Source organism: Agelaius tricolor, unplaced genomic scaffold, assembly GCF_023055355.1.
Source record: "Agelaius tricolor isolate 1412-34295 unplaced genomic scaffold, bAgeTri1.0.p SCAF_36, whole genome shotgun sequence".
In the NCBI taxonomy this organism is placed as follows: Eukaryota; Metazoa; Chordata; class Aves; order Passeriformes; family Icteridae; genus Agelaius; species Agelaius tricolor.
In genome coordinates, this window is record NW_027269296.1 from 1,872,369 (window position 1) to 1,897,392 (window position 25,024).

Sequence of the window (25,024 nt, forward strand, 5' to 3'; positions counted from 1 at the left end):
AGCCCGGGGAGCCCCTGGGACCCCCCTGACCCCACCTCAGCCCTGGGAGCCCCCCCAGACCCTCCCTCGCTCACCCCCTGCCCTGGGGTCCCCCCTCCCCTAGGATGGTTCAGCCCCCCCTTAACCCCCCCTCAGGGAATGGTTCCTCCCCGCCCACCTGGACACCCCTCAGCGATGGTACATCCTCCCCCCTCCGTCCCCCGCCTCAGTGGTACAGCCCAAGCTCCCCCGGCGCTCAGCCTAACTTGCTAGGTGCCGCTGCGGCTTGCGATTGGTCAGCTGGCGAGAGGGGGCGGAACGGAGAGCTGCGATTGGACGAAACAGCGCGGGAGGCGGGGCCGCGGGCCCGGGGCGGGCAGGGTTGGTTGCGCGGCGCGGCGGCGGGTCGGGCGCTGTGAGGGGAGGCAGGAAAATGGCGCTGACGCAGGGCACGAAGCGCAAAGTCTGCTACTACTACGATGGTGAGGGGCTGCGGGCACCCGGCGGGGCCGCCGGGCCGCGGGGGAGCCGTCCCGGGGCGGGGGGGAGTGGGGGGCTGAGGGGGCGGGGTTGAGAGGTGAGGGGAGAATGGGGGGGTGAGGGGTCACTGAGGGGGAATGGGGAGGGGCGGTGAGGGTAATGGGGTCACTGAGGGAGGATGGGGGTGCTGGGGGTGGGATGAGAGGTTGGGAATGGGGGATCATTGGGGTCATGGAGGTGAGGGGGGTTTAAAGGTTTGGGGATGGATCTTGGGGGTATTGATGGGCAGGGGAGGTCAGGGCATGGGGATCAAGGGTGGTGTGGGAGGGCATGGCAGGGATGTGGGGAGCACTGGGGAGGAGAATGGGATGAGAGGGGAAGATCGGGGGGCTGGGATGGGGAAATGGGGAGATTTGGGGGAAGATCAGGGGGATGAGGAAATGTGAGTATTTAGGTGAAGATCAGGGGGATGAGGAAATGTGAGGCTTTAGGGGAAGATCAGGGGGATGAGGAAATGTGAGGCTTTAGGGGAAGATCAGGGGGATGAGGAAATGTGAGGATTTAGAGGAAGATCAGGGAGATGGGATTGGGAAATGGGGAGATTTGGGAGAAGATCAAGGGGATGGGGAAATGTGGAATTTGGGGATTTGTGAGATGGGAAAGGCAGGGAAATGTCCAGGTTGGTGAGAGGGGCTCGAGGCCAGGAGAGGCTTTGGGGGCTGAGATGCTGGAGGAGGATTTTGGGGAGGTGCTGGACGGGCTCTGAGGAGACTGAGCCACTCCTGGGACAGCGCTTTGGGGTCAGGAGGGGACAAAAAGGATTTGGGAGCCAGGCTGGCTGTGTGTGCAGGGAGCCAGGAACATCCTTCAGCTCTGGCTCCTTTTGGGGCTGCCCGAGCAGCAGAAAAATCCCAAACCCTTCCCTGGGTGTCCTGTGGGGCTGAGAAATCCCAGTCCTGCCCCTCTCCCTTCCCCTGCTCCTTTTTCACTGGCTCTGGGCTCCCCTTGTGTCAGAGACCTTGTGCAATCCTCTGAAACCAAATAAAAACTTCTTCTTGCTGCTTTTTCCCCTCTCTAAAGATGTGCCCAGTGCAGGAACAAATCCTATCCTATTTTTTCCCCTCTAAAATATGATTTCTTTCCCTCTAAAATATGATTTCTTTCCCTCTAAAATGTGATTTTTTCCCCTCTAAAAATGTGATTTTTTCCCACTAAAAATATGATTTTTTCCCTCTAAAAATATGGGTTTTTTCTCTCTAGAAATGTAATTTTTTTCCCACTAAAAATGTGATTTTTTTCCCCTCTAAAATGTGATTTTTTCCCTCTAAAATGTGATGTTTTTCCCCCTTAAATGGGAGATTTTCAGCCCCGCTGGGTTCTAATTTTTAAAGGCATTTAATTCTATCTGAAATATGAAATAAGAGCAGCTGTTTTGTTTGAAATGCTGCTGCTGCCCTGCAGGTCTTTGCTGCACAAGAATTTCACAAATTTGAATTCCATACTTTGTGGTGAGATTTTAGTGCCTTTTTTTTTAATTTTATTTTTTAACTTTTAGTGCCTTTTTTTGTAATTTTTAATTTTTTTTTTTCTTTTTCACTGTTCTTTTCTGAGCTTGAACATCCACAGCTGAGGGGGTAAAAAAACTGAGAGGAAATAAATCATTTGTTCATTTTTTTTCCCACCCTGGGAGGTTAAAACAGCCCAACCTGGTGGTGAGAATTCCCTGAATTTTATGGGATGAAGGAATTGGGGTCTGAGGGAAGCTTTGGATGCATTTTCTCCTTTCAGAGCTCCCTTTGGAGGGATTTAACCCCAGCAGATAATGCTAAATTCACACTTTTTAATCTGCTCTGACATCCAGGGATGTGCTCAGCACAGGGAACACGAGCTCAGCCTTGGCCCATTCAAAAATGGGGATTTTTTAAAAAAGCTTCACTGAGTTCTCTGCTTGTATTTTCTCTCTGCAGAGCCTCAAATATCTCTTGAAAGCTCCCCAAAATTTTGATTTTTGAGGTGGTAAAATACATCCCTGAAAGTGGCGTGGTGTGGATTGGCAACATTTCAGAAAATGGAATTATTTCCAGTGGGGAAAAAAAATTTAGATTTAAAAAAAAGTGAAAGAACATTTCCCCAGAGCTCCACAAACAGGAGCAGATTTGCCTGAATTTGGGATTTGCACTTCTGGCATCTCCTGAAAATCCATCCATGGCCAGAGGAGGGAAAACTGCTTGTGCTGAAGGTGCAGGGCGCTGATGAAATCTGAATTCTGCTCTCTGAGTCACTGGCCAGACTGGATTGGAGCTCCTGCTTCCCAAAAGGAGCAGGACCAGCTTGCTCTGCTTCCCCAGGAAAATGAGGCTTGGGAGAGATTCCTGCTCCCTGCAGCCAAAGGGGAAATCTGAAAGGGAAATTGCTGGGAATTTCAGGGAAATGAGCGCCCCAGGGAAAGGAGGTGGGGTAAAAATCCCATTTCTCAGTTTGGAGCGGGAAATCCACATCAGGAGGGGACTTTGGGGCCATAAGAGAATTCCTGAGGGGTGGCTGGGAATGCTCTGGGGGTTGGAAGGAATAAAAAGGGGTGAAAAGAAGAGTGGGGCTGTAAAAGCAGAGCTGGGTGGTGTTGGCAGAGTTCAGAGTTCCCTGGATCCCGTTTCCCTTGGGTAAACAGGAGGAAAGTGAGGCTCAGGCTGGGAGTTCCTGGGCTGAGTCACTCCCTGAGCTGGGGTGAACTGCAGGGCTCCTGCTGGGGCTGGGAAACAGCCCTGGGACTGAGCCTAAACCTGGGAAACAGCCCTGGGACTGAGATCCTCTGACCCTAAACCTGGGAAACATCCCTGGAACTGGGACTGAGCCCAAACCTGGGAAACAGCCCTGGGACTGAGATCCTCTGACCCTAAACCTGGGAAACAGCCCTGGGACTGAGCCCAAACCTGGGAAACATCCCTGGGACTGAGATCCTCTGACCCTAAACCTGGGAAACAGCCCTGGGACTGAGATCCTCTGACCCTAAACCTGGGAAACAGCCCTGGCACTGACCCCAAACCTGGGAAACAGCCCTGGGACTGAGATCCTCTGAGCCCAAACCTGGGAAACATCCCTGGAACTGAGATCCTCTGACCCTAAACCTGGGAAACAGCCCTGGGACTGACCCCAAACCTGGGAAACATCCCTGGGACTGAGCCCTGACCCCAAACCTGGGAAACCTCCCTGGGACTGACCCCAAACCTGGGAAACAGCCCTGGGACTGACCCCAAACCTGGGAAACAGCCCTGGGACTGAGCCCTGACCCTAAACCTGGGAAACATCCCTGGGACTGACCCCAAACCTGGGAAACAGCCCTGGGACTGAGCCCTGAGCCCCTCTGACCCCAGATTTGGGAGAACATCCCTGGCACTGAGCCCTGAGCCCCTGTGAGCCCAAAGCTGGGAGGATTCCTCCTCTGCACTGCCCCAGCCATGCCATGGGTTGGGTTGGGAGATGATCCAGCCCCTTTCCAAAGGCATGGACACCTTCCACTGGTAGCATTCCAAATTCCCTGGCTCCAATTTGAGGGGCAGCCCTGAATCCATGGATATCCCTGGAGATTCCCAATCTTGGAGATTCTTCCTCTGCACTGCCATGGGATGGTTTGGATTCAGAGCCATGGGATGGTTTGGATCCAGAGCCATGGGATGGTTTGGATTGAGAGCCATGGGATGGTTTGGATTGAGAGCCATGGGATGGTTTGGATTCAAAGCCATGGAATGGTTTGGGTTGGGAGCCGTGGGATGGTTTGGGAGCCATGGGATGGTTTGGATTCAGAGCCATGGAATGGTTTGGGTTGGGAGCCATGGAATGGTTTGGATTCAGAGCCATGGAATGGTCTGGGTTCAGAGCCATGGGATGGTTTGGATTCAGAGCCATGGAATGGTTTGGGAGCCATGGAATGGTTTGGATTCAGAGCCATGGAATGGTCTGGGTTCAGAGCCATGGAATGGTTTGGATTCAGAGCCATGGGATGGTTTGGATTCAGAGCCATGGAATGGTTTGGATTCAGAGCCATGGGATGGTTTGGATTCAGAGCCATGGAATGGTTTGGATTCAGAGCCATGGAATGGTCTGGGTTCAGAGCCATGGGATGGTTTGGATTCAGAGCCATGGAATGGTTTGGGTTCAGAGCCATGGGATGGTTTGGATTCAGAGCCATGGAATGGTTTGGGTTCAGAGCCATGGGATGGTTTGGATTCAGAGCCATGGAATGGTTTGGGTTCAGAGCCATGGGATGGTTTGGATTCAGAGCCATGGAATGGTTTGGGTTGGGAGCCATGGAATGGTTTGGATTCAGAGCCATGGGATGGTTTGGCAGCCATGGAATGGTTTGGATTCAGAGCCATGGGATGGTTTGGATTCAGAGCCATGGAATGGTTTGGGTTGGGAGCCATGGAATGGTTTGGGTTGGGAGATGATCCAGCAGCACTGATCCAATTCCAGCCTCTTTCCTCTGGCATTCCAAATTCCCTGTGTGAAATTTGAGGGTGAAAACCCTTAATCCATGGATTTCCCTGTGCCAGGAAGGTGGGAAATCCCAGTCACTGCTGGAGGAGAAACAAATCCCAGAGGAGCTGATGGTTCCCCCTGCAGGAATTGCTGACAAACTCCTTTCTGCTTCCAGGGGATGTTGGGAATTATTATTATGGCCAAGGACACCCCATGAAACCCCACAGGATCCGCATGACCCACAACCTCCTGCTCAACTATGGCCTCTACAGGAAGATGGAGATCTATGTAAGCTCATTATTGCATGTCATAATTAATGTTTCATGCTTTAATTGTGGAGCTTTTCTCTGGGAGGAAAGGAGCAAACCCCAATCCGTTGTGTTGGTGCATTTCTGGTTTCTTCTCAGAAAGTGAGGGGTTCTGTGCTTCAGAGAGGCTTTGCAGCCAGCAAAACTGATTTTAATCCTTGAAATTAAATTTATTTCCACGTCTGCCTATGTAACACTCACCAACAGTGCCATTCTTACCTTTCAAATTCACTTTTTCCTACTTAGCACTGCTGCTTTGATACTTCTCACAGTTCCTGGGGGGAAATGTGGCACTGGAAATGGGAACTGGGAAGGGAGTAAATCCCAAAGCAAATCCCAAAGCAAATCCCAAAGCAATCCTTGCTGTGTTGCTGTCCTTGCAGCGTCCCCACAAGGCCAATGCAGAGGAGATGACCAAGTACCACAGCGATGATTACATCAAATTCCTGAGGTCCATCCGCCCTGACAACATGTCTGAGTACAGCAAGCAGATGCAGAGATGTGAGTGGTGCTGCAGCTGAGAACCTGGAAGTTTGAGATAAATTTCTGACTTTGCTGCTTTTTTTTTTGGGCATTTTTCTGGTGAATAAAGAATTTAAAACCAGGTCCCACTCTCAAGCTTAAGGAGTTGAGGGAAATCCTCTCACCTGGCTGTATTTTGGGGTTTTTTTTGTTGCCTAAATTTCTTTCCTGGCTTGGAGATGACAGAATTGCTCCATTTCTGACCTGTGTGGAGTTTGTGTTTGTGCTCATCTTCAACCAGAAGAGTTGGTTTAAAACCAGCACATCTAAAACCAGCAAATTAAAAAAGCCTCAAATCCTCAATTCTACCCCAAATCTGAAGGATTTTCAGGGCAGGGTGAGATACTCATCAATACCTGATGATTTTATGGGTTAATTTCTTATTCCAACCTCTCCAATCCATGGAGCAGCTGTTTAATGGTACAAAACCCTGATTTGGTGTCTCAGCCACTCTGAGCTGATGTTTTTATGGCAAAATAAATTTCTAACCAGCCCTGCCAACCAGTGGGGAGAGCTCAAGCTTCATTTAAACAACATTTCACTCTTGGAAACCCCCTGAGAGCTGAAGGGGACAGATATTTCTGCAGAGGTTCGTGATTAATACACACTGAAAGCTTCCCCCAGCCCATGATATTCTTTAATCCACCAAATGACATCCAGCAAAATGGATTTTTATACCCAAAGTGACCTGTTTACCCCTGGAGCAGCCACAGCTCATGAACACTCAGCTCTCTCTGGTGCTCAGTGTTTTTTCTGCACTGTTTGTTATTCCTGCAAAAGTCAAAATGTGAATTTGAAACATGCAAAGGACAGAGCTTTTCTTCCACAAAACCTGCTGGAAAGGGCACAAGCAGTCTCTAATTCCATTTTGGCATGCCAGGCTTGGGCAGAGTGAATCAAAGGGCCTGAAGTTTAATTTCTGGTAATGAGTGACTATTTTTAATAGTGGAATTAATTACAGCAAGAATTTATTGAGGCTAAAACTCCAGTAGTGCTGAGAAGCCAAAGCTGTGGGATCTGAAGTCAAAGGAGTGTGCAAAGTGTCAGCCACACATTTCCATTGCATCATTTGATCTCTGCATTTCCTTTAACACTTTTGGCCACGTTACAAATCCAAATATTGGGGTAAAATTCTGATTTTATTTCTGCTTTTATTTTAATGATTTTTTTTTCCCTTTCTCTTCCAGTTAATGTTGGGGAGGACTGCCCTGTGTTTGATGGGCTCTTTGAGTTCTGTCAGCTCTCTGCTGGAGGCTCTGTTGGTAAGATCACAAATCCTGTGGATTTTTTATTGTGTTTTATTTTATTTTCTGTCTCTGTGAACCTATTGATGATTTAATAATGAAATCCAGATTTCTCCAAGCTCTCTGCCTGTTGAATCCCTTTTCATTTGTTAATCACTAATTTGGGTTCCCTCCCTGAAGGAGTGAGGAGCTCTGTAACAACACCAGTGAGTTAAAACAAAAAAGAAAGAGTTAAAACCACAACAGCACAGTTGAATAAAAAAAAAATCAACCTGAGCTTTACATTGAAATAAAAGTTGTAAAAGTCTCACTCTGAGCAGGCACAACCTGAAAAGGAAAGACCAGTGTGGCTTAGGTGCTGTTTTTAAAAAAAAAAGCAGAAACTGAAAGGTTTGAGAGCTGGAACATTGAAATTTTATTTTTTTTTTATTTTCTCACAAGTCCCAGCAGAGCTGTTTGTGTGCACAGCCTGAGCTCTGTGGCTGCTGCTGCCACAGTGACACCTCCAGCCTGGATTTCCTGTGCCAGCAGCAGCCTCTGAAGCAGCTCTGTGCTCTCTCTGCTCCCAGGGCTGCAGAATTCCACAGAATTCCTGATTTATTGGGATCCTGGCAGGTTCCAGAACGTGCAGAATGTTGGTGGAAGGGGCTGGGGTAGGGGAACTTCCTCTGGATGCATTTTCACTCCATGACCTGAACAAATCTCAGCTCAAACCTTGCTCTGCTCAGGGCTCTGAGAAACCAGGGTGAGCCCAGCTGGGTGCTGGGTTTGTGGGGATTTTCCTGCTCTGAGGCAAAAGTGGGAAAGGGTGAGAAATATTTCCCATTTCCCTTGGTTTGTGGGGACATCCAGAGTCAAACCCTGGAGCAGGAGCCCCCAAAAACCCCAGGGAGGAGCTGGAGCTTCAACCTCAGGCTCTGATTGAGGCTTTTCCCTCCTGCCTTAATTTCTTGGAATTGGGATTTCCTCCTCAAACCTTGCTCTGTTCAGGGCTCTGAAAAACCCAGATTGTCTCCAGAGTGACCCCAGCTGGGTGCTGATTTTTGGGGATTTTCCTGCTCTGAGGAAAGGATGAGAAATATTTCCCATTTTCCCTTGGTTTTTGGAGACACCCTTTAGCAGGGAGCCCCTAAAACCCCAGGGAGGAGCTGGAGCTTCAACCTCAGGCTCTGTTTGAGGTTTTCCCTCCTGCTTTAACCTGTGTGGGATTTCCTCCTCAAACCTTGCTCTGCTCAGGGCTCTGAGAAACCCAGATTATCTCAGGGTGACCCCAGCTGGGTTTGTGGGGATTTTCCTGCTCTGAGGCCAAAGTGGGAAAGGATGAGAAATATTTCCCATTTTCCCTTGATTTGTGGGGACATCCAGAGTCAAACCCTGGAGCAGGAGCCCCCAAAAACCCCAGGGAGGAGCTGGAGCTTCCCCTCAGGCTCTGTTTGAGGCTTTTCCCTCCTCCCTTAACCTGTGTGGGATTTCCTCCCCCAGCCAGTGCTGTGAAGCTGAACAAGCAGCAGACAGACATTGCAGTGAACTGGGCTGGAGGTCTCCACCACGCCAAGAAATCAGAAGCCTCTGGGTTCTGCTACGTCAACGACATCGTGCTGGCCATCCTGGAGCTGCTCAAGTACGGGCAGCGCCTCTGCCTCCTCTTCCTCACTGCTCCTCCTCAGCATTTTTCATTTATTCTGGGTGTTTTCTGGGTTTTTTTGGGCTCTGCTCCCCTCTCTCTCAAAAGGGATTTTGGCAAAAAAAAACCTCCAAAATTTTTGGGAATGTAATATATAATATGTGATATATGACATATAATATATGACATATAATATATGACATATAATATATGACATATAATATATGACATATAATATATGATATATAATATATAATATACGACATATAATATATTATATATAATATAATATAATTTAGCATATGCCATGACATTACATTATATGATATGATATATAATATATGATAATATGATAATATATAATATATAACATATAATATGTAATATGTAATATATAATATAATTTAGTATATGCCACGACATTACATTATATAATATGACATATAATATATGATATAATATAGAATATTTGATATATAATAATATCTAATATATAATATAATATGGTACCATGTGATATAATGTAATATAAGATATAATATAATAAATATATAATATATACTATAATATAACTATAATATAACATATATATAACTATAACATTACACAGCATAACATTTAGAAAAATATATAATAATATGCATAATATAATATATGAGATATATAATTATAATAATTCTAATACAGATTATTATGTACTATAGTTATCTATTTTATTAGAAATAATTATAATATTTTTACTATTACCATAAATATACTCATTATAATATTATGATAAATATTATAAAAATTATATTATATTTATTGTAAATTAATTAAATTCTAATTTGGGGGGATTGTGAATCAATCCCAGCTCCTCTGGGATTTATTTCTCCCCCAGCAGTAGCTGGGCTCTCCCTGGCACAGGGAAATTCATGGATTTCTCTCCCTGGCACAGGGAAATTCCTGGATTCAGGGCTCCCTGAATTTGGGAATTTGGGAATTCCACCAGGGCAGGGTTTGCCTCAGCAGGAGCAGAGGATTTTTGGAGCTTTTTGGGTGTCACATTATTTTGCTGCTGTTCTTTGTCCCACCTATGGCTGTGTGACAGCCTCTGGCTCCAGGCAAACCTCGCTGTGGGAGGCTTGGGCAGAAAAATGTGCAGAAAAATGTGCAGAAAAAAATGTGCATAAAAATCCACTTTATTGGCTGAATCTGAACCAAACTCAGCAGCAAAAATCACTTTATTTTCTGTCCCACTGCTGTCCCTTCCCCTGTAGATCCTGGCCTGAATTCCCTGCTCTGGAGGCAGTTTTTTCTTAGAATAAATGCAATATTCTGATTTTTTCCAGGTACCACCAGCGAGTGCTGTACATTGACATCGACATCCACCACGGGGATGGGGTGGAGGAAGCTTTTTACACCACAGACAGGGTCATGACCGTGTCCTTCCACAAATATGGAGAATATTTCCCAGGAACTGGGGACCTGAGGGTGAGAGCCACCAAATTCCCAGGAAATCTGCTTTTTTTTTTTTCCGTCTTTTTTGGGTTTTTTTTCCAGCTTTTTTGTTTTTTTTTTTTTTTTCCAGCTTTTTTTTTGTTTTTTGTTTTTTTTTTTCCAGCTTTTTTGGGTTTTTTTCCAGTTTTTTGAGTTTTTTTTTTTTTTTCAGTTTTTTTGGGTTTTTTTTCCAGTTTTTTTGGGGTTTTTTCCAGCTTTTCCACCCTGTCCCTGTGTGACACCCATTTGCTGAGGGCAGAGGGGTGGATGATCATTTTTTAAAGCCAAATCTTTGCTCTCAGTCTCTCTGGTGGGGTTGTGCTCACAAAAATGACTCCAAAGGTGACATTTTGGTGGCTTTGCAGCCCCAGCTTGGTGACACAAACTCTTGGTGAAGGTTTCTGAGGGAGTGGATTTTTATTGGCACTTCCTGCAGTGACTCAGAGTCTCACCTGTCACTTGTGACATTACCAGAACTTCTGTTCTCAGGGGTGAAAGGTTCTTTACTTACTTTTAAGGGATTTTTACAAGAATTGTGATTATTTTTTGGTCTAAATCCTCTCATCTTTCACATGGGATTTGTATTTTTTCAGCCCTACCCAGAACTTGTTGCTGCACCATAAATGAAAAAAAACCCAATTTTTAATAAACCACTTGTCTGTGAACGTGATAAAACCTTAAAATATATAATATTTCAGTGCAGAATATTTTATTTTTATTTAAAAGTAGAATTTAGTGACTGAATAAATTCAGTGACTGAATAAATTCAGTGACTGCCTAGCCCAGCCCAGCCGGCTGCTGCTCATCTCTGCAGTAAATTGTTAATATTTAACAATATTAATTACTCTGGCTTAATATCTGGATGAGGCTGGGTTCCAAGCTTCCTTTCCCAGTTTGGGGCAGGATTTGGGTTTCTGGTGAGCTCTGTTCTGCTCTCTCAACCCGCAGGACATTGGGGCAGGCAAAGGGAAATATTACGCTGTCAATTATCCCCTGCGGGACGGCATCGACGACGAGTCCTACGAAGCCATTTTCAAACCTGTGAGTGAAACCTCCTCTGCTCAGGGATCCTCTGTGCTCCCACTTTGTCCTCAGGGCCGTTCTTTAGGGGATTTTATTGAGTTTTTGTGGGATTTTTTTTTTTTTAATGGGACAAGGTTCAACCAAGGGCTCTGTTCTGCCCCCAGAACAATCGGGGTCTGTTGGGAGCTCCTGGGTGTGAGAGCCCCAGTGTTGGCTGGGGATTGAATTGTGCTGGGGATTGAATTGTGCTGGGGATGGAATTGTGCTGGGGATGGAATTGTGCTGGGAAAAGCCCAGAGCTGAGCAGGGTCCATGAGCTCTGCATGAGGAGGATGCAGGGTTTCAATCCAAGGATTTGGCCCCCTTGGTTTGTGGGGACACCCAGAGTCAAACCCTTGGGCTGGAGCTTTGTGGATCCCCCCACAAACCCCAGGGAGGGGCTGGAGCTTCACCTCAGGCTCTGTCCCAGCTGTGGGAGCACCAGGCATGGCCTGACACGCCTGGCTGTCACTGTGCTGCTGTGACAGTGGCCTGTGGGCAGGGGGTGACAGAGCCTTTGTTCTTTAGGTGATCTCCAAGGTGATGGAGACGTTCCAGCCCAGCGCTGTCGTCCTGCAGTGTGGCTCTGATTCCCTGTCTGGGGACAGGCTGGGCTGCTTCAACCTCACCATCAAAGGTAGGAGCTGAGCTGCTGCTGAGCAGGAATGCCATGGAAAAGCTGGCATGTTGGGAAGGATGAGAGTTTGACAAGAAAGTCTCACAGATGTGTGTGTGCTTAGCAGAAAGATTTTTACATGTAGAGTCTGATGAAGGAGTAGAAATTAAAGCAAGTTTTGATATAGAAGAAAAGAATTGCTGAGCCAGTCCCACTGGATAACCAAGGAGGCAAAGGGGGTGTGAGTTATCATGAGGGGTTTTTATGGCTTAGAGCAAAGGATAAACCCACCCCAAACCAGATGTTTTTACCAAGCAGAAAGAGAGCACAGGCAAACAAGGCAGCAAAGTGGCAAGGAGAAAAAAGGTCTCAGAAAGCAAGAAAACTGAAAAACAACTTCTAGCTTAAACTGTAATGTACTGACTGTTAGTGATTGGAGAACAGTAACATGAATATGGTAATTACAGGAGTTATGAGAGGCTGTAGATAAAAGTTAAGGTATAGATTGGTTCTGCTGTGTTGAGATGCTCAGGAAAGAAAAGCACAGAATGCATTGTGACCAAAAGAAAAGGATATAATGCAATGTGACCAAAAGAAAAGTATAGAATGAATTGTGACCAAAAGAAAAGTATAGAATGCATTGGAACCAAAAGAAAAGTATAGAATTAATTGGAACCAAAAGAAAGTATATAATGCAATGTGACCAAAAGAAAAGCATAGAATGCATTGTGACCCAAAGCAAAGTATAGAATGCACTGTAACCAAAACCAAAGGGTCTCCAGGCCTGCCTGCAGCTGGAGCTGACAGCTGTGGGCACAGCTCTGTCACCCATGGCCCTGGATTGCTGGAACCTCTTGGGTACAATAAACTGCATTTTGGATACAATAAACTGCATTTTGGATACAATAAACTGCATTTGGAGAGCCCCTGGAGTCCCACATCCCTCATTCAGGCTCTTACACTGGCATTGATACCACAAATGTCACCTTTTTATTTGCACTGCAGGCCATGCCAAGTGTGTGGAGTTTGTGAAGAGCTTTAACCTGCCCATGCTGATGCTGGGAGGAGGGGGGTACACGATCCGCAATGTGGCGCGCTGCTGGACCTACGAGACTGCTGTGGCTCTGGACACTGAGATCCCCAATGGTAACCCCCCCCTGCAGCCTGGGGCAGGCCTGGCCTCACTGATACCCCCCTGCCTCTGTTTGCAAAGCCAGGAGGCTGCTGAGGAAGGCAGGAGCCTCCCCTGAAATGGAGAATGTGAACCCTCCCCACCCCTCTGAATTGCTATAAATTTTAAATTAAGGGGCTCTCAGGGAAAATTATGGGAGCAGGATATAGCAGTTTTTTAATAGGGAAGAAAATAAAAAAAGATAAAATGAACAATGTAGTGAACTAAACCAGCAGTGCCAGAGTCAGAGCCCAGCCTGACACCCTGTGGGTCAGGCTGGTGGCAGCAGAACCATTGGAATTGTGGCTCAGCCCTCCTGCAGTGCCAGGGCTGGTTCTGCTGGAGCAGGGATCCTGGAGAAAGGTGCAGTCTCTGCCTCTGCAGATCCAGGGCAAGAGGCAGCTGCTGTTCCTCTGGGCAATGCAGTGCAGAAAAGCTGTGCTGGTGTTCCAGAATCTCCAGATTATATCTGAGTAGGAATATTTGAAATCTCAGATTCTATCCAGGTAGGAATTTTTGAAATCTCCAGATTCTATCCAGGTAGGAATGTTCGAAATCTCCAGGTTATATCCAGGTAGGAATTTTTGAAATCTCCAGATTATATCCAGGTAGGAATGTTTGAAATCTCCAGATTCTATCCAGGTAGGAATGCTTGGCTCCTCCCTCTGGGCTCCCATCTGCCAATGGGATGCTGTAGTTCTTATCAGCCATGCAGTGACATTCCAGTAGCTGTTATCAGCAGGTGTCTCCCAGAGTGAGGAGTGATTGTGGTCACTCAGAGAGAGATAAGGCAAACTGCCCACTTGATAAAAGATAATCTGCCATGCAGATGGTAATAGAATCCATCCTGCCTTGCAGTCTGGAACACCCCCAGAGCTCAGGTGTAGAATTTGCAGGCAACCCCAACAAGGGAAGAGATGAGAATCTCGACTCCATGTTTCAGAAGGCTGATTTGTTATTTTATGATATATATTATATTAAAAGAAAATTATACGCTAAAAGTATACTAAAGAATAGAAGGGAAGGAGAAAGGAAAGAAAGGAAAGGAGGAAAGGAGGAAGGGAAGGGAAGGGAAGGAAAGGAAAGGAAAGGAAAGGAAAGGAAAGGAAAGGAAAGGAAAGGAAAGGAAAGGAAAGGAAAGGAAAGGAAAGGAAAGGAAAGGAAAGGAAAGGGAAAAGGAAAAGAAAGGAAAAGGAAAGGAAAAGGAAAGGAAAATGAAAGGAAAAGGACAAGAATGATAATAAAATCTTGTGACTGACCATAGAGTCCAAGCCAGCTGGGCTGTGATTGGCCATTAATTAGAAACAACCACATGAGCCCAATCCCACCTGTTGCATCCCACAGCACAGATAACCATTGGTTACATTTTGTTCCTGAGGCCTCTCAGGAGGAACAATCCTAAGGAAAGGATTTTCCATAAAATGTGTCTGTGACACTCAGGGCCGTGCTGCTGCTGCTGGGCTTCTCTTACCTCTGCATGTTCCCTTTGGGATTGCTGAGTGCTGTACCCTGCTGATAATCTGGTGTTAATTACCATTAATTTCCCCTCAGAACTTCCATACAACGACTACTTTGAGTACTTTGGGCCAGACTTTAAGCTCCACATCAGCCCCTCCAACATGACCAACCAGAACACCAACGAGTACCTGGAGAAAATCAAGTGAGCACTGGGGGAACGGCCCTTCCACGGGGCTGGGGGCCTTGGTGGCCCTTGGTGACCAAGTGTCCTTCCCTGGCTGGCTCTAGGCAGAGGCTCTTTGAGAACCTGAGGATGCTCCCTCACGCTCCTGGTGTCCAGATGCAGCCAATTCCTGAGGATGCTGTCCAGGAGGACAGCGGGGATGAGGAGGAGGACGATCCTGAAAAACGCATCTCAGGTTGGGGATGGGATTGGGCTAGAGCTGGGCTGGGGATGGGATTGGGCTGGGGATGGGATTGTACTGGGAATTGTACTGGGATTGGGCTGGGAAATGGAATTGTACTGGGAATTGTACTGGGATTGGGCTGGGGATGGGATTGGGCTGGGAATTGTGCTGGGATTGGGCTGGGGAATGGAATTGTGCTGGGATTGTGCTGGGGAATGTAATTGTACTGGGATTGGGCTGGGGATGGGATTGGGCTGGGGAATGGAATTGTACTGGGGATTGTACTGGGATTGGGCTGGGGATGGGATTGGGCTGGGATTGTGCTGGGAATTGGGCTGGGATCGTGCTGGGGATGGGATTGGGCTGGGAATTGTGCTGGGGATGGGATTGGGCTGGGAAATGGAATTGTACTGGGAATTGTACTGGGATTGGGCTGGGGATGGGATTGGGCTGGGAATTGTACTGGGAATTGTGCTGGGGATGGAATTGTACTGGGAATTGTATTGGGGATGGGATTGGGCTGGGATTGTGCTGGGGATTGTGCTGGGATCGTGCTGGGGATGGGATTGGGGATGGAATTGTACTGGGAATTGTGCTGGGAATGGGATTGTGCTGGGATTGTGCTGGGAATACCCCAGAGCTGAGCAGGGTCCATGAGCTCTGCATGAGGAGGTTGTAGGGTTTCAATCCAAGGATTTGGCCCCCTTGGGTTGTGGGGACACCCAGAGTCAAACCCTTGGCCTGGAGCTTCGTGGATCCCCCACAAACCCCAGGGAGGGGCTGGAGCTTCACCTCAGGCTCTGTCCCAGGGTTTCCACTCCTGTTCCACCCTCTCTGCTTTGAATCCATGCCCACCTCCCTGCTGGATTTCTGTAGGACAGGGCCCTGCAGGATCTCTCCTGCCAGCTGATTTCCATGATGGGAACAACTTGGGTTTTTAAGGGAGAATTCCAGCAGTTGCTGAGGGCTGGGACAGAATCCTTGGGAGAATCCTGGGTGTTAAAAATTGAGTTTTCTCTCCAGTTCGGGGTCTGGCAGGCAGATTTGGCAGTGTCAGGGCTGGACATCCCACTGTGCCTAATCCCACTTGCCCACATGATTTTGGAGCAGGTGGGGAAGGGATGAGCTCAAAGATTCATCACCTACCACAAAAAATGCTTTGATCACACCCTAACCCTGATTTCTGTGAGCTCCACTCAGACAATGAATACTGGGAACCTCCTGAGGTTGAAATCTGCTCTGTGCTCTCCCCTTGCAGTCCGAAATTCCAACAAGAGAATTTCCTGTGACGAGGAATTCTCGGACTCCGAGGACGAGGGCGAGGGAGGGCGCAAGAACGTGGCCAACTTCAAAAAAGCCAAACGTGTGAAGGCAGAGGAGGAGAAGGAGGAGCAGGAGAAGAAAGGTGAGCACCAGAGCTGCCTGCAAGCTTTCCTCCTCTGTGTCTTTCATTTCATTCTTTCCTCCTCTGTGTCTTTCATTTTTTCCTCCCCTGTGTCTTTCATTTCATTTTTTCCTCCTCTGTGTCTTTAATTTCATTTTTTTCCTCCTCTGTGTTTTTAATTTAATTTTGATTTTTTTTTTCCCCCCAGATGAGAAAGAAGAGGAAAAAGCAAAAGAGGAAAAAGCAGCAGCAGCAGCAACAGCAGCAGCAGAGCCCAAAGGGTGAGCCTGGTTCCTCCTGCCATGCCCAGGGGGTTTAGGAGGATTCCAGGGCTGATGGGACAATTTGGGTGAATTTATCACAAATTCCTCATGAGAAGTTTGCAGGTGTTGAGAGGGCTGAAAAATCAAAATTCTGCCCTTTCTTTCAGCAATGGATGAAAAAATCGGATTTTTAATATGTTAAATATAATTGGTAATAGATTTCAATTATAAAGGAATAATAATTAAATTAATATTAGTTAAGTAAAAGAATAAAATAGTTAAATGAATTAATTAACTTAATAATTATTAGATTAATTAATTAAAATAATAAAAGTTAATTAACTTAATTATTAGATTAATTAAAATAATAAATTAGTTAAATAAATTAATTGAATTAATAATGATTAGGTTAATTAATTAAAATAATACAATAATTACATAAAATATGAAATTAATGGTTAAATTAATAGCAATTCATTAACAATATATTTTAAATATTATTAAATATATTGAAATAATACATTTTAATATAATTAATAATATATTTTAAATATTATTAAATCTATTAAAATAATATATTTTAACATAATTAATAATATATTTTTAATATTATTAAATATATTGAAACAATACATTTTAATATATTTATTAATATATTTTAAATATTATTAAATCTATTAAAATAATATATTTTAATATAATTAATAATATATTTTAAATACTTTTAAATATATTAAAGTAATATATTTTAATATATTTAAATTAAATTAAATTAAATTTTAGCTGAAAATCAACCAAATAAGCAACACTTTTAAGCCTTGTTGTTCCATCCAAACCCAAATTATCCATTTCAACCAAATCCTTCTCTTTTTTTGCTTCCCCAGGGTGAAGGAAGAGACAAAATCCACCTGAGTGGCTGCAGCTGCTGTGGCTTTGGCTCCTGGGCTGCCTCCTCCCTGCAGGATTTCTATTTTCTAGATGTTTTCTGTATATATTTCTATATAATTGTACAAATGACTGGAGAACTGTAAATTATTCCTGGCTGCAGCCCTGGGAGCAGCCCAGCTCTGGTGCCCAGGGAGTTTCACCCTTTGCCTTCCACTTCCCTCCTTGGTGTGGCTCTAAAAACACAAAAATCACTTCCTCCCCTCACCTTTCTCCAAAATAACCTTGGAAAAAAATAATTGAAGTAGAAGTAGTGTCTGCATTTCAGGTTAGGTGGAAAGATGGCCATCAATTCTTGGTTTTTTTGGAATTTATTTCCTTTTTTTTTTGCTGTTTTTAATGGGAAAATTCCCAAACGAAGCCTGGGAGAGACTTTTGTGGTTTCCAGTTAGATTCCACCAAGAGAAAAAAACACAAAAAAACCAAAATCCTGCCCAGCTGGTGCCACTTCTCAGGGTCAGAATTGTGCAGTTCTTGAACAGAGTTGGCTCCTCCCTGCAGCAAACTTGGGGAAAGAGGTGAAGCAGCTGAAAAGAAACCTGAAAAATTCCCTTTTTTTGTTGTGTTTTTGCTTTATTTTTTAAAGTGAAGCAGCCCCAGATCTGGAAATTATAAAATTTTAAAATGGAAATGACCCTCAGGGGGTGGCTCAGCTTTCCAAGATGTGGATCCAGGGATTGTGGCAGCGTTTGCTGCAGCTCCAAGGAGGAGAGGGCTGGGATTTTTTACTGGGTTTTTATTCCCTTCTCTGGGTGGGGAGAAAATTCCTCCCCTTTTGGCTTCATTTTTCTCCTGAAAGCCCAGAAATGCCTCAAAGCCAGCCCAGAGCCCGGCTGCCATCTTTTCTTCATGTGTGTCCTTTAAAAAATCTTCAAAAACCCCAATTTTTTCCTGATTTTTAAGCCAAGTTTTCCAACTGAATTCCCCTCCCAAGGCCGGTAAATCCCAAATTTTTAATCCTGCTGGAACAGCAGATGGGGCTCTGAGCATCTCCCACACCATCCTCACCCTCAAATCTCCTCTGGGACCTTTTTCCCTCTCCTTTTTTACAGCATGGACTGAAAAAAAAAAACAACAAAAAAACCCCCAATTTTTATGGGGAAAAAATTCGGATTTTTAAAAAAAAAATTGAAATTTTTGTTTTAATTTTTTTTCAGGCAATTCCCATTCTCTGCTCTCCTTTCTCAGGGGAGGGGGGGGGGAAATCCCTGTGGAATTCTGGAATTTTGGAATTCTGGGATTTTGGAATTCTGGAATTTTGGAATTCCGGAATTTTGGAAGTCTGGAATTCTGGAATTTTGGAATTCTGGAATTTTGGAATTCTGGAAATCTGGAATTTTGGAATTTTGGAATTTTGGAATTCTGGAATTTTGGAATTCCGGAATTCTGGAATTTTGGAATTCTGGGATTTTGGAATTCTGGAATTTTGGAAATCTGGAATTTTGGAATTTTGGAATCCCGGAATTTTGGAATTCTGGAAATCTGGAATTCTGGAATTTTGGAAATCTGGAATTCTGGAATTTTGGAATTCCAGGGGTTTTGCACCCTCCCAGGGGAGCCCTGCTGAGGTTTCAACTCCGATAATGCTGCTAAAAACTTCCCACAGCTTCTTCTTCAAAGGGTTTATTTTTTTAATTCCTCCTTTTTTTCCCCCTCACCGTGGAGTTTTTTAATCTCTTTGGGCTCTGAGTGAGGTTTTCACTCTGATTTTTGGTGGTTTTATGTGAAACAAGAGGGAGATCAGTGGAATTTTGTGTCTGGGCGAGGTGGGAGGGACGGGAGGAGAGGGGAAAATCTATTGGGGTTTTTTAAAGAAGCGTTTATTTTGAATTTTCAGAACCTTTGTAATAAAACTGCTCCATTTCTAGGCTTGGTCTGCTTTGTCCTTAATGAATTCCTTCATTTTCACACCTTTTTTTTGGGGGTTTTTTTGGGTTTTCCTGAAGATCCCAACAAAAAAATTAGAGGTGGAACTAAGACTTGAAAAATGAGGCATTAATAATTAATTAAGATTTGAAAAATAAGGCATTATTAATTAATTAATATAAGAAAAATAAGGCATTAATAATTAATTAAGATGATAAAAATAAGGCATTAATAATTAATTAAGAGAAGAAAAACAAGGCATTAATTCCCCCCTCCTTTGAGGAATGTTGGTTGAATTCCATCCACCAAAACATTTCATTTCTTGATTTATCCTACACTTGAAAATCTGCTGGGATCTCTTCTGTAAATTGTTATTTCCTTCGGAAATGATTTGGGGTTTTTATTTTTAAGAAACACCCTTGGGATTCTCCCTGGGTCTGGAAAAAGGAGCTCAGAACACGATGAATTTGGGGCATTTTTGGGGTTTTTTTGGGTGATTTTATTCCCAGATTCCACCCCTGTCCCTGGCTGGTTTTGTGCTTGGAATGGAACAATTTGGGAATAATCAATTAATGGGAAATGATGGATTTCATTCATCTTTGGGCTGAATTTAAGGGATTTTATCCAGAATTCAGGAGGATAAAAATTCCTTTATTTATTTAGGGGCAGCTCCGTTGTGGAGCTGAGTGTGGATCCCACCTGAACCGGCCACAAAATCCCAAATCTGCTCTTTTTGGAGTCAAAAAAACCCAAATTTTTGTGTGTGCCCGGCTCACTTTGGGTGCTGGAGCAGCCCCATCCTCCCTCTCCCCATGGAATCCTCCCCTTCTGGAGCAAAACCTCTGGAATTCCAATGGGATCTCCCCAAATTCCCCTTTTCCAGCATCCCTAAAATGGCTGCCAGATGCTCCCAAATCCCCCCCAAAATTGGGTAAAAAAACCCCATTTATTTCACCTCTCTGCTCAAATAAATGAATCCCTTTGAGGAGCAGATCCCAGATTTTGGTTTCCCTGCATCAAATATGGGAAAATTTTGGGGTATTCCCACCAACCTCGAGCCTGGATCCTCCCAAATCCTTCAAAATTGGGGAAAAAACTCATTTATTGCACCCTTCAGCTCCAACAAACGAATCCATTTGGGAAGCAGATCCTTGATTTTTGTTTCCTTGCACAAAACATGGAATTTTTAGGATATTCCCACTTACCTTGAGCCTGGATCCTCCCAAATCCCACTTTGGCTTCAAAATTGGGTTAAAAACCCCAGTTATTTCACCCTTCTGCTCAAAGAAATGAATCCCATCAGGAAGCAAATCCAGAATTTTGGCTTTCTTGCATAGAAGATGAAATTTCTGGATATTCCCACCTACCTGGAGGCTCGGGAAGAGCCCAAATCCCAATTTCCTTTCAAAATTGGGTAAAAAACCCCCATTTATTTCACCCTTCTGCTCAAAGAAATGAATCTCACCAGGAAAAAAAATCCATCATTTTGGTTTCCTTGCATAAAACCTGGAATTTTGGGATATTCCCACCTACCTGGAGGCTTGGGAAGAGCCTGGATGCTCCCAAACCCGCTTCAAAATTGGGATAAAAAACCCATTTATTTCATCTTTCTGCTCAAAAGAAGTGAATCCATTTGGGAAGCAGATCCTTGATTTTGGTTTCCTTGCATAAAACGTGGAATTTTTTGGGTATTTCCACCTACCTTGAGCCCAGATGCTTCCAAATCCCACTTTGCCTTCAAAGCTGGGTTAAAAACCCCATTTATTTCACACTTCTGCTCAAAGAAATGAATCCCATCAGGAAGCAGATCCTCAATTTTGGCTCTTTTGCATAAAACATGGAATTTTTGGGTATTGATGAATACCTCAGGCCTAGATCCTCCCAAATCCCACTTTGCCTTCAAAATTGGGTTAAAAACCCCATTTATTTCACCGTTCTACTCAAAGAAATGAATCCATTTGAGAAGCAGATCCCAGATTTTGGTTTCCTTGCAAAAAACATGGAATTTTTGGGTATCCCCACCTACCTCAGGCCTGGATCCTCCCAAATCCCAAACCCCCTTCAAAATTGGGTTAAAAACCCCATTTATTTCACACTTCTACTCAAAGAATTCAATCCCTTTGAGGAGCAGATCCCAGATTTTGGCTCTTTTGCATAAAACATGGAATTTTTGGATATTCCCACCTACCTCGACCCTGGATACTCCTAAATCGCAAACCCCTTTCAAAATTGGGTTAAAAACCCCATTTATTTCACCTTTCTACTCAAAGAATTTAATCCCCTTTGAGGAGCAGATCCTCGATTTTGGTTTCCTTGCACAAAACATGGAATTTTTGGATATTCCCACCTACCTCAGGCCTGGATCCTCCCAAATCTCAAACCCCCTTCAAAATTGGGTTAAAACCCCATTTATTTCACTGTTCTGCTCAAAGAAATGAATCCCATCAGGAAGCAGATCCTCGATTTTGGCTCTTTTGCATAAAACATGGAATTTTTGGGTATTGATGAATACCTCGGGCCTAGATCCTCCCAAATCCCACTTTGCCTTCAAAATTGGGTTAAAAACCCCATTTATTTCACCGTTCTGCTCAAAGAAATGAATCCCATCAGGAAGCAGATCCCAGATTTTGGTTTCCCTGCACAAAACATGGAATTTTTGGATATTGATGAATACCTCAAGCCTGGATCCTTCCAAATCCCACTTTGCTCTCAAAGTTGGGTAAAAACCCCATTTATTTCACCTTTCTACACAAAGAATTTAATCCCCTTGGGAAGCAGATCCTCGATTTTGGTTTCCCTGCACAAAACATGGAATTTTTGGATATTCCCACCTACCTCAAGCCTGGATCCTCCCAAATCCCACTTTGCCTTCAAAATTGGGTTAAAACCCCAATTATTTCACCGTTCTACTCAAAGAAATGAATCCCCTTGGGAAGCAGATCCTCGATTTTGGCTCTTTTGCATAAAACATGGAATTTTTGGATATTGATGAATACCTCAGGCCTAGATGCTCCCAAATCCCACTTTGCCTTCAAAATTGGGTTAAAAACCCCATTTATTTCACCGTTCTACTCAAAGAAATGAATCCTCTTGGGAAGCAGATCCCAGATTTTGGTTTCCCTGCACAAAACATGGAATTTTTGGGTATCCCCACCTACATGGACCCTGGATACTCCTAAATCCCAAACCCCCTTCAAAATTGGGTTAAAAACCCCATTTATTTCACCCTTCTACTCAAAGAATTCAATCCCTTTGAGGAGCAGATCCCGGATTTTGGTTTCCTTGCACAAAACATGGAATTTTTTGGGTATTCCCCCCTACCTCGAACCTGGATACTCCTAAATCCCAAACCCCCTTCAAAATTGGGTTTAAAAATTTATTTATTTCACTGTTCTACTCAAAGAAATGAACCCATTTGGGAAGCAGATCCCTGATTTTGGTTTCCCTGCACAAAACAAGAAATTTTTAGATATTGATGAATACCTCAAGCCTGGATCCTCCCAAATCCCAGTTTGCCTTCAAAACTGGGTTAAAAACCCATTTATTTCACACTTCTGCTCAAAGAAATGAATCCCCTTGGGAAGCAGATCCCAGATTTTGGCTCTTTTGCACAAAACATGGAATTTCTGGATATCCCCACCTACCTCAGGCCTGGATCCTCCCAAATCCCAAACCCCCTTCAAAATTGGGTTAAAACCCCATTTATTTCACACTTCTACTCAAAGAATTCAATCCCTTTGAGGAGCAGATCCCGGATTTTGGTTTCCTTGCACAAAACATGGAATTTTTTGGATATTCCCACCTACCTCGACCCTGGATACTCCTAAATCGCAAACCCCCTTCAAAATTGGGTTAAAAACCCCATTTATTTCACGGTTCTACTCAAAGAAATGAATCCCATCAGGAAGCAGATCCTCAATTTTGGCTCTTTTGCATAAAACATGGAATTTTTGGGTATTGATGAATACCTCGGGCCTAGATCCTCCCAAATCCCACTTTGCCTTCAAAATTGGGTTAAAAACCCCATTTATTTCACTGTTCTGCTCAAAGAAATGAATCCCTTTGAGAAGCAGATCCTCGATTTTGGCTCCCTTGCATAAAACATGGAATTTTTCGGATTTTCCCACCTACCTCGACCCCGGACACTCCTAAATCCCAAACCCCCTTCAAAATTGGGTTAAAAACCCATTTATTTCACACTTCTACTCAAAGAATTCAATCCCTTTGAGGAGCAGATCCCTGATTTTGGCTCCCTTGCATAAAACATGGAATTTCTGGATATCCCCACCTACCTCAGGCCTGGATCCTCCCAAATCCCAAACCCCCTTCAAAATTGGGTTAAAAACCCATTTATTTCACACTTCTGCTCAAAGAATTCAATCCCTTTGAGAAGCAGATCCCAGATTTTGGTTTCCTTGCACCAAACATGGAATTTTTGGGTATTCCTCCCTCCCTGGACCCCAGCTGCTCCTTGCCTTTGCCATGGTGCAAACAACGCCTCAGAATTTCATTTTTTTTCTGCTTTTCTCCCACCAAACCATCGGGGGCAGGGGCTGGGGCCGGGCGAGCTGGGAGCAAAGGCACGAAATGGAGGAGCTGCCATGGAAAACCATGGGCGGGAGCAGCTTCCAGGGGAAAACCCAAAACCCAGCGCGGTGCAGGTGACAGGAGCAGGGACAGAGGCTCCATTGTCGCCTCCCTGTCCCTTTGTTCGGGAAATCTTCGCTCCCAGCCCTCGCCTTTTGTGCTCCTTTCAGCCCACAGCAGCTAATCCCGCTCTAAAAAAAAAAAAAAAAAAAAAAAAAATTTAAATTGAAAGAAACCAAGCTTCAAATCGGGAATTTCGCCTCATCGCCGGTAAAATCCCCATCATAATAATTATTATTTATTATTGTTAATAATTTAATTAGTTTTAGTTAAGAAAATGATCTTTAAAAAAATTTTTCTGGGGAAATAAATTAAAAAAAGAGGGATTGGGAGGAGAAAAGGTGCAGAGCAGGCAGCTGAGCAGCGACGGGGATGGGCTGGGAAAGTCCTTTGTGGCCGGGGCTGCATCTGCTGCCAGTCAATTAACGGCGAGCGCTGATTAAAGGCAGCAGCTGCTGGGCTAAAGGAGCGGCTGCCATCTTCCCTCGCCGGCTCTCGGGACAAGAAGGACTCGAGCTCTCCCGAAAAGGGGTCACCATTTATTCCTTTCAAATGTTACAGCTTTTGTTTGGTGGTTTGGTTGGTTTTGTTTTTGTTTTTTTTTTTCTTTCTTTTTTTTTTTTTTGTATATTTTTTACAAATTGCAAATCAAGCGGTTTTTTTTTTTCGTTTTTTGTTTTTTTTTTTTTTGGCCATTAAAAAAATTATTTACAGTGAAAAAAAAACACCAAAAAAAAAAACCAAAAAAAAAGAAAACAATGTTGGCTTCACATTATACAGCTGGCAGGGCCCCCTCTGACCACCCCACACCCTAAAAGTTATCCCTTAAAGCAGAATTAAACACAGCGGACTTACAAGCTTTATGGTTTTAAGCCAATAGAAGACATTATAAAAAACTAACCAGATTAGCTTTTTAAACCATCGATTTCTATAGGAAAAAAAAAAGAAAAAAAAAAAAGCACGAAATACTCGAAAATGAAAAAGTCAGAACCGGGAATGTAAACTGAGAAATAAAGAGAAAAATAAAACGAAAAGAAAAAAAAAAAATATTCAAAAAAAATCAAAAAATTCCATGGAACAGTCAGTGGGAGCG

General features: G+C 44.2%; 1 protein-coding gene across 1 annotated transcript; it reads left to right on the forward strand.

The window, feature by feature from the left end:
- The first annotated feature begins 15 nt into the window (after positions 1 to 15).
- Positions 16 to 19,285, forward strand: HDAC1 (histone deacetylase 1). The gene is made up of 14 exons (XM_071453055.1): positions 16 to 461; positions 5,111 to 5,223; positions 5,627 to 5,744; positions 6,953 to 7,027; positions 8,492 to 8,630; positions 9,965 to 10,106; positions 11,061 to 11,153; positions 11,703 to 11,811; positions 12,796 to 12,936; positions 14,513 to 14,621; positions 14,708 to 14,838; positions 16,085 to 16,231; positions 16,419 to 16,491; positions 17,358 to 19,285. Exons 1-14 carry the CDS (start codon positions 413 to 415, stop codon positions 17,383 to 17,385), a joined length of 1,467 nt encoding a protein of 488 aa, XP_071309156.1. The 5' UTR covers positions 16 to 412; the 3' UTR covers positions 17,386 to 19,285.
- Positions 19,286 to 25,024: the final 5,739 nt, after the last annotated feature.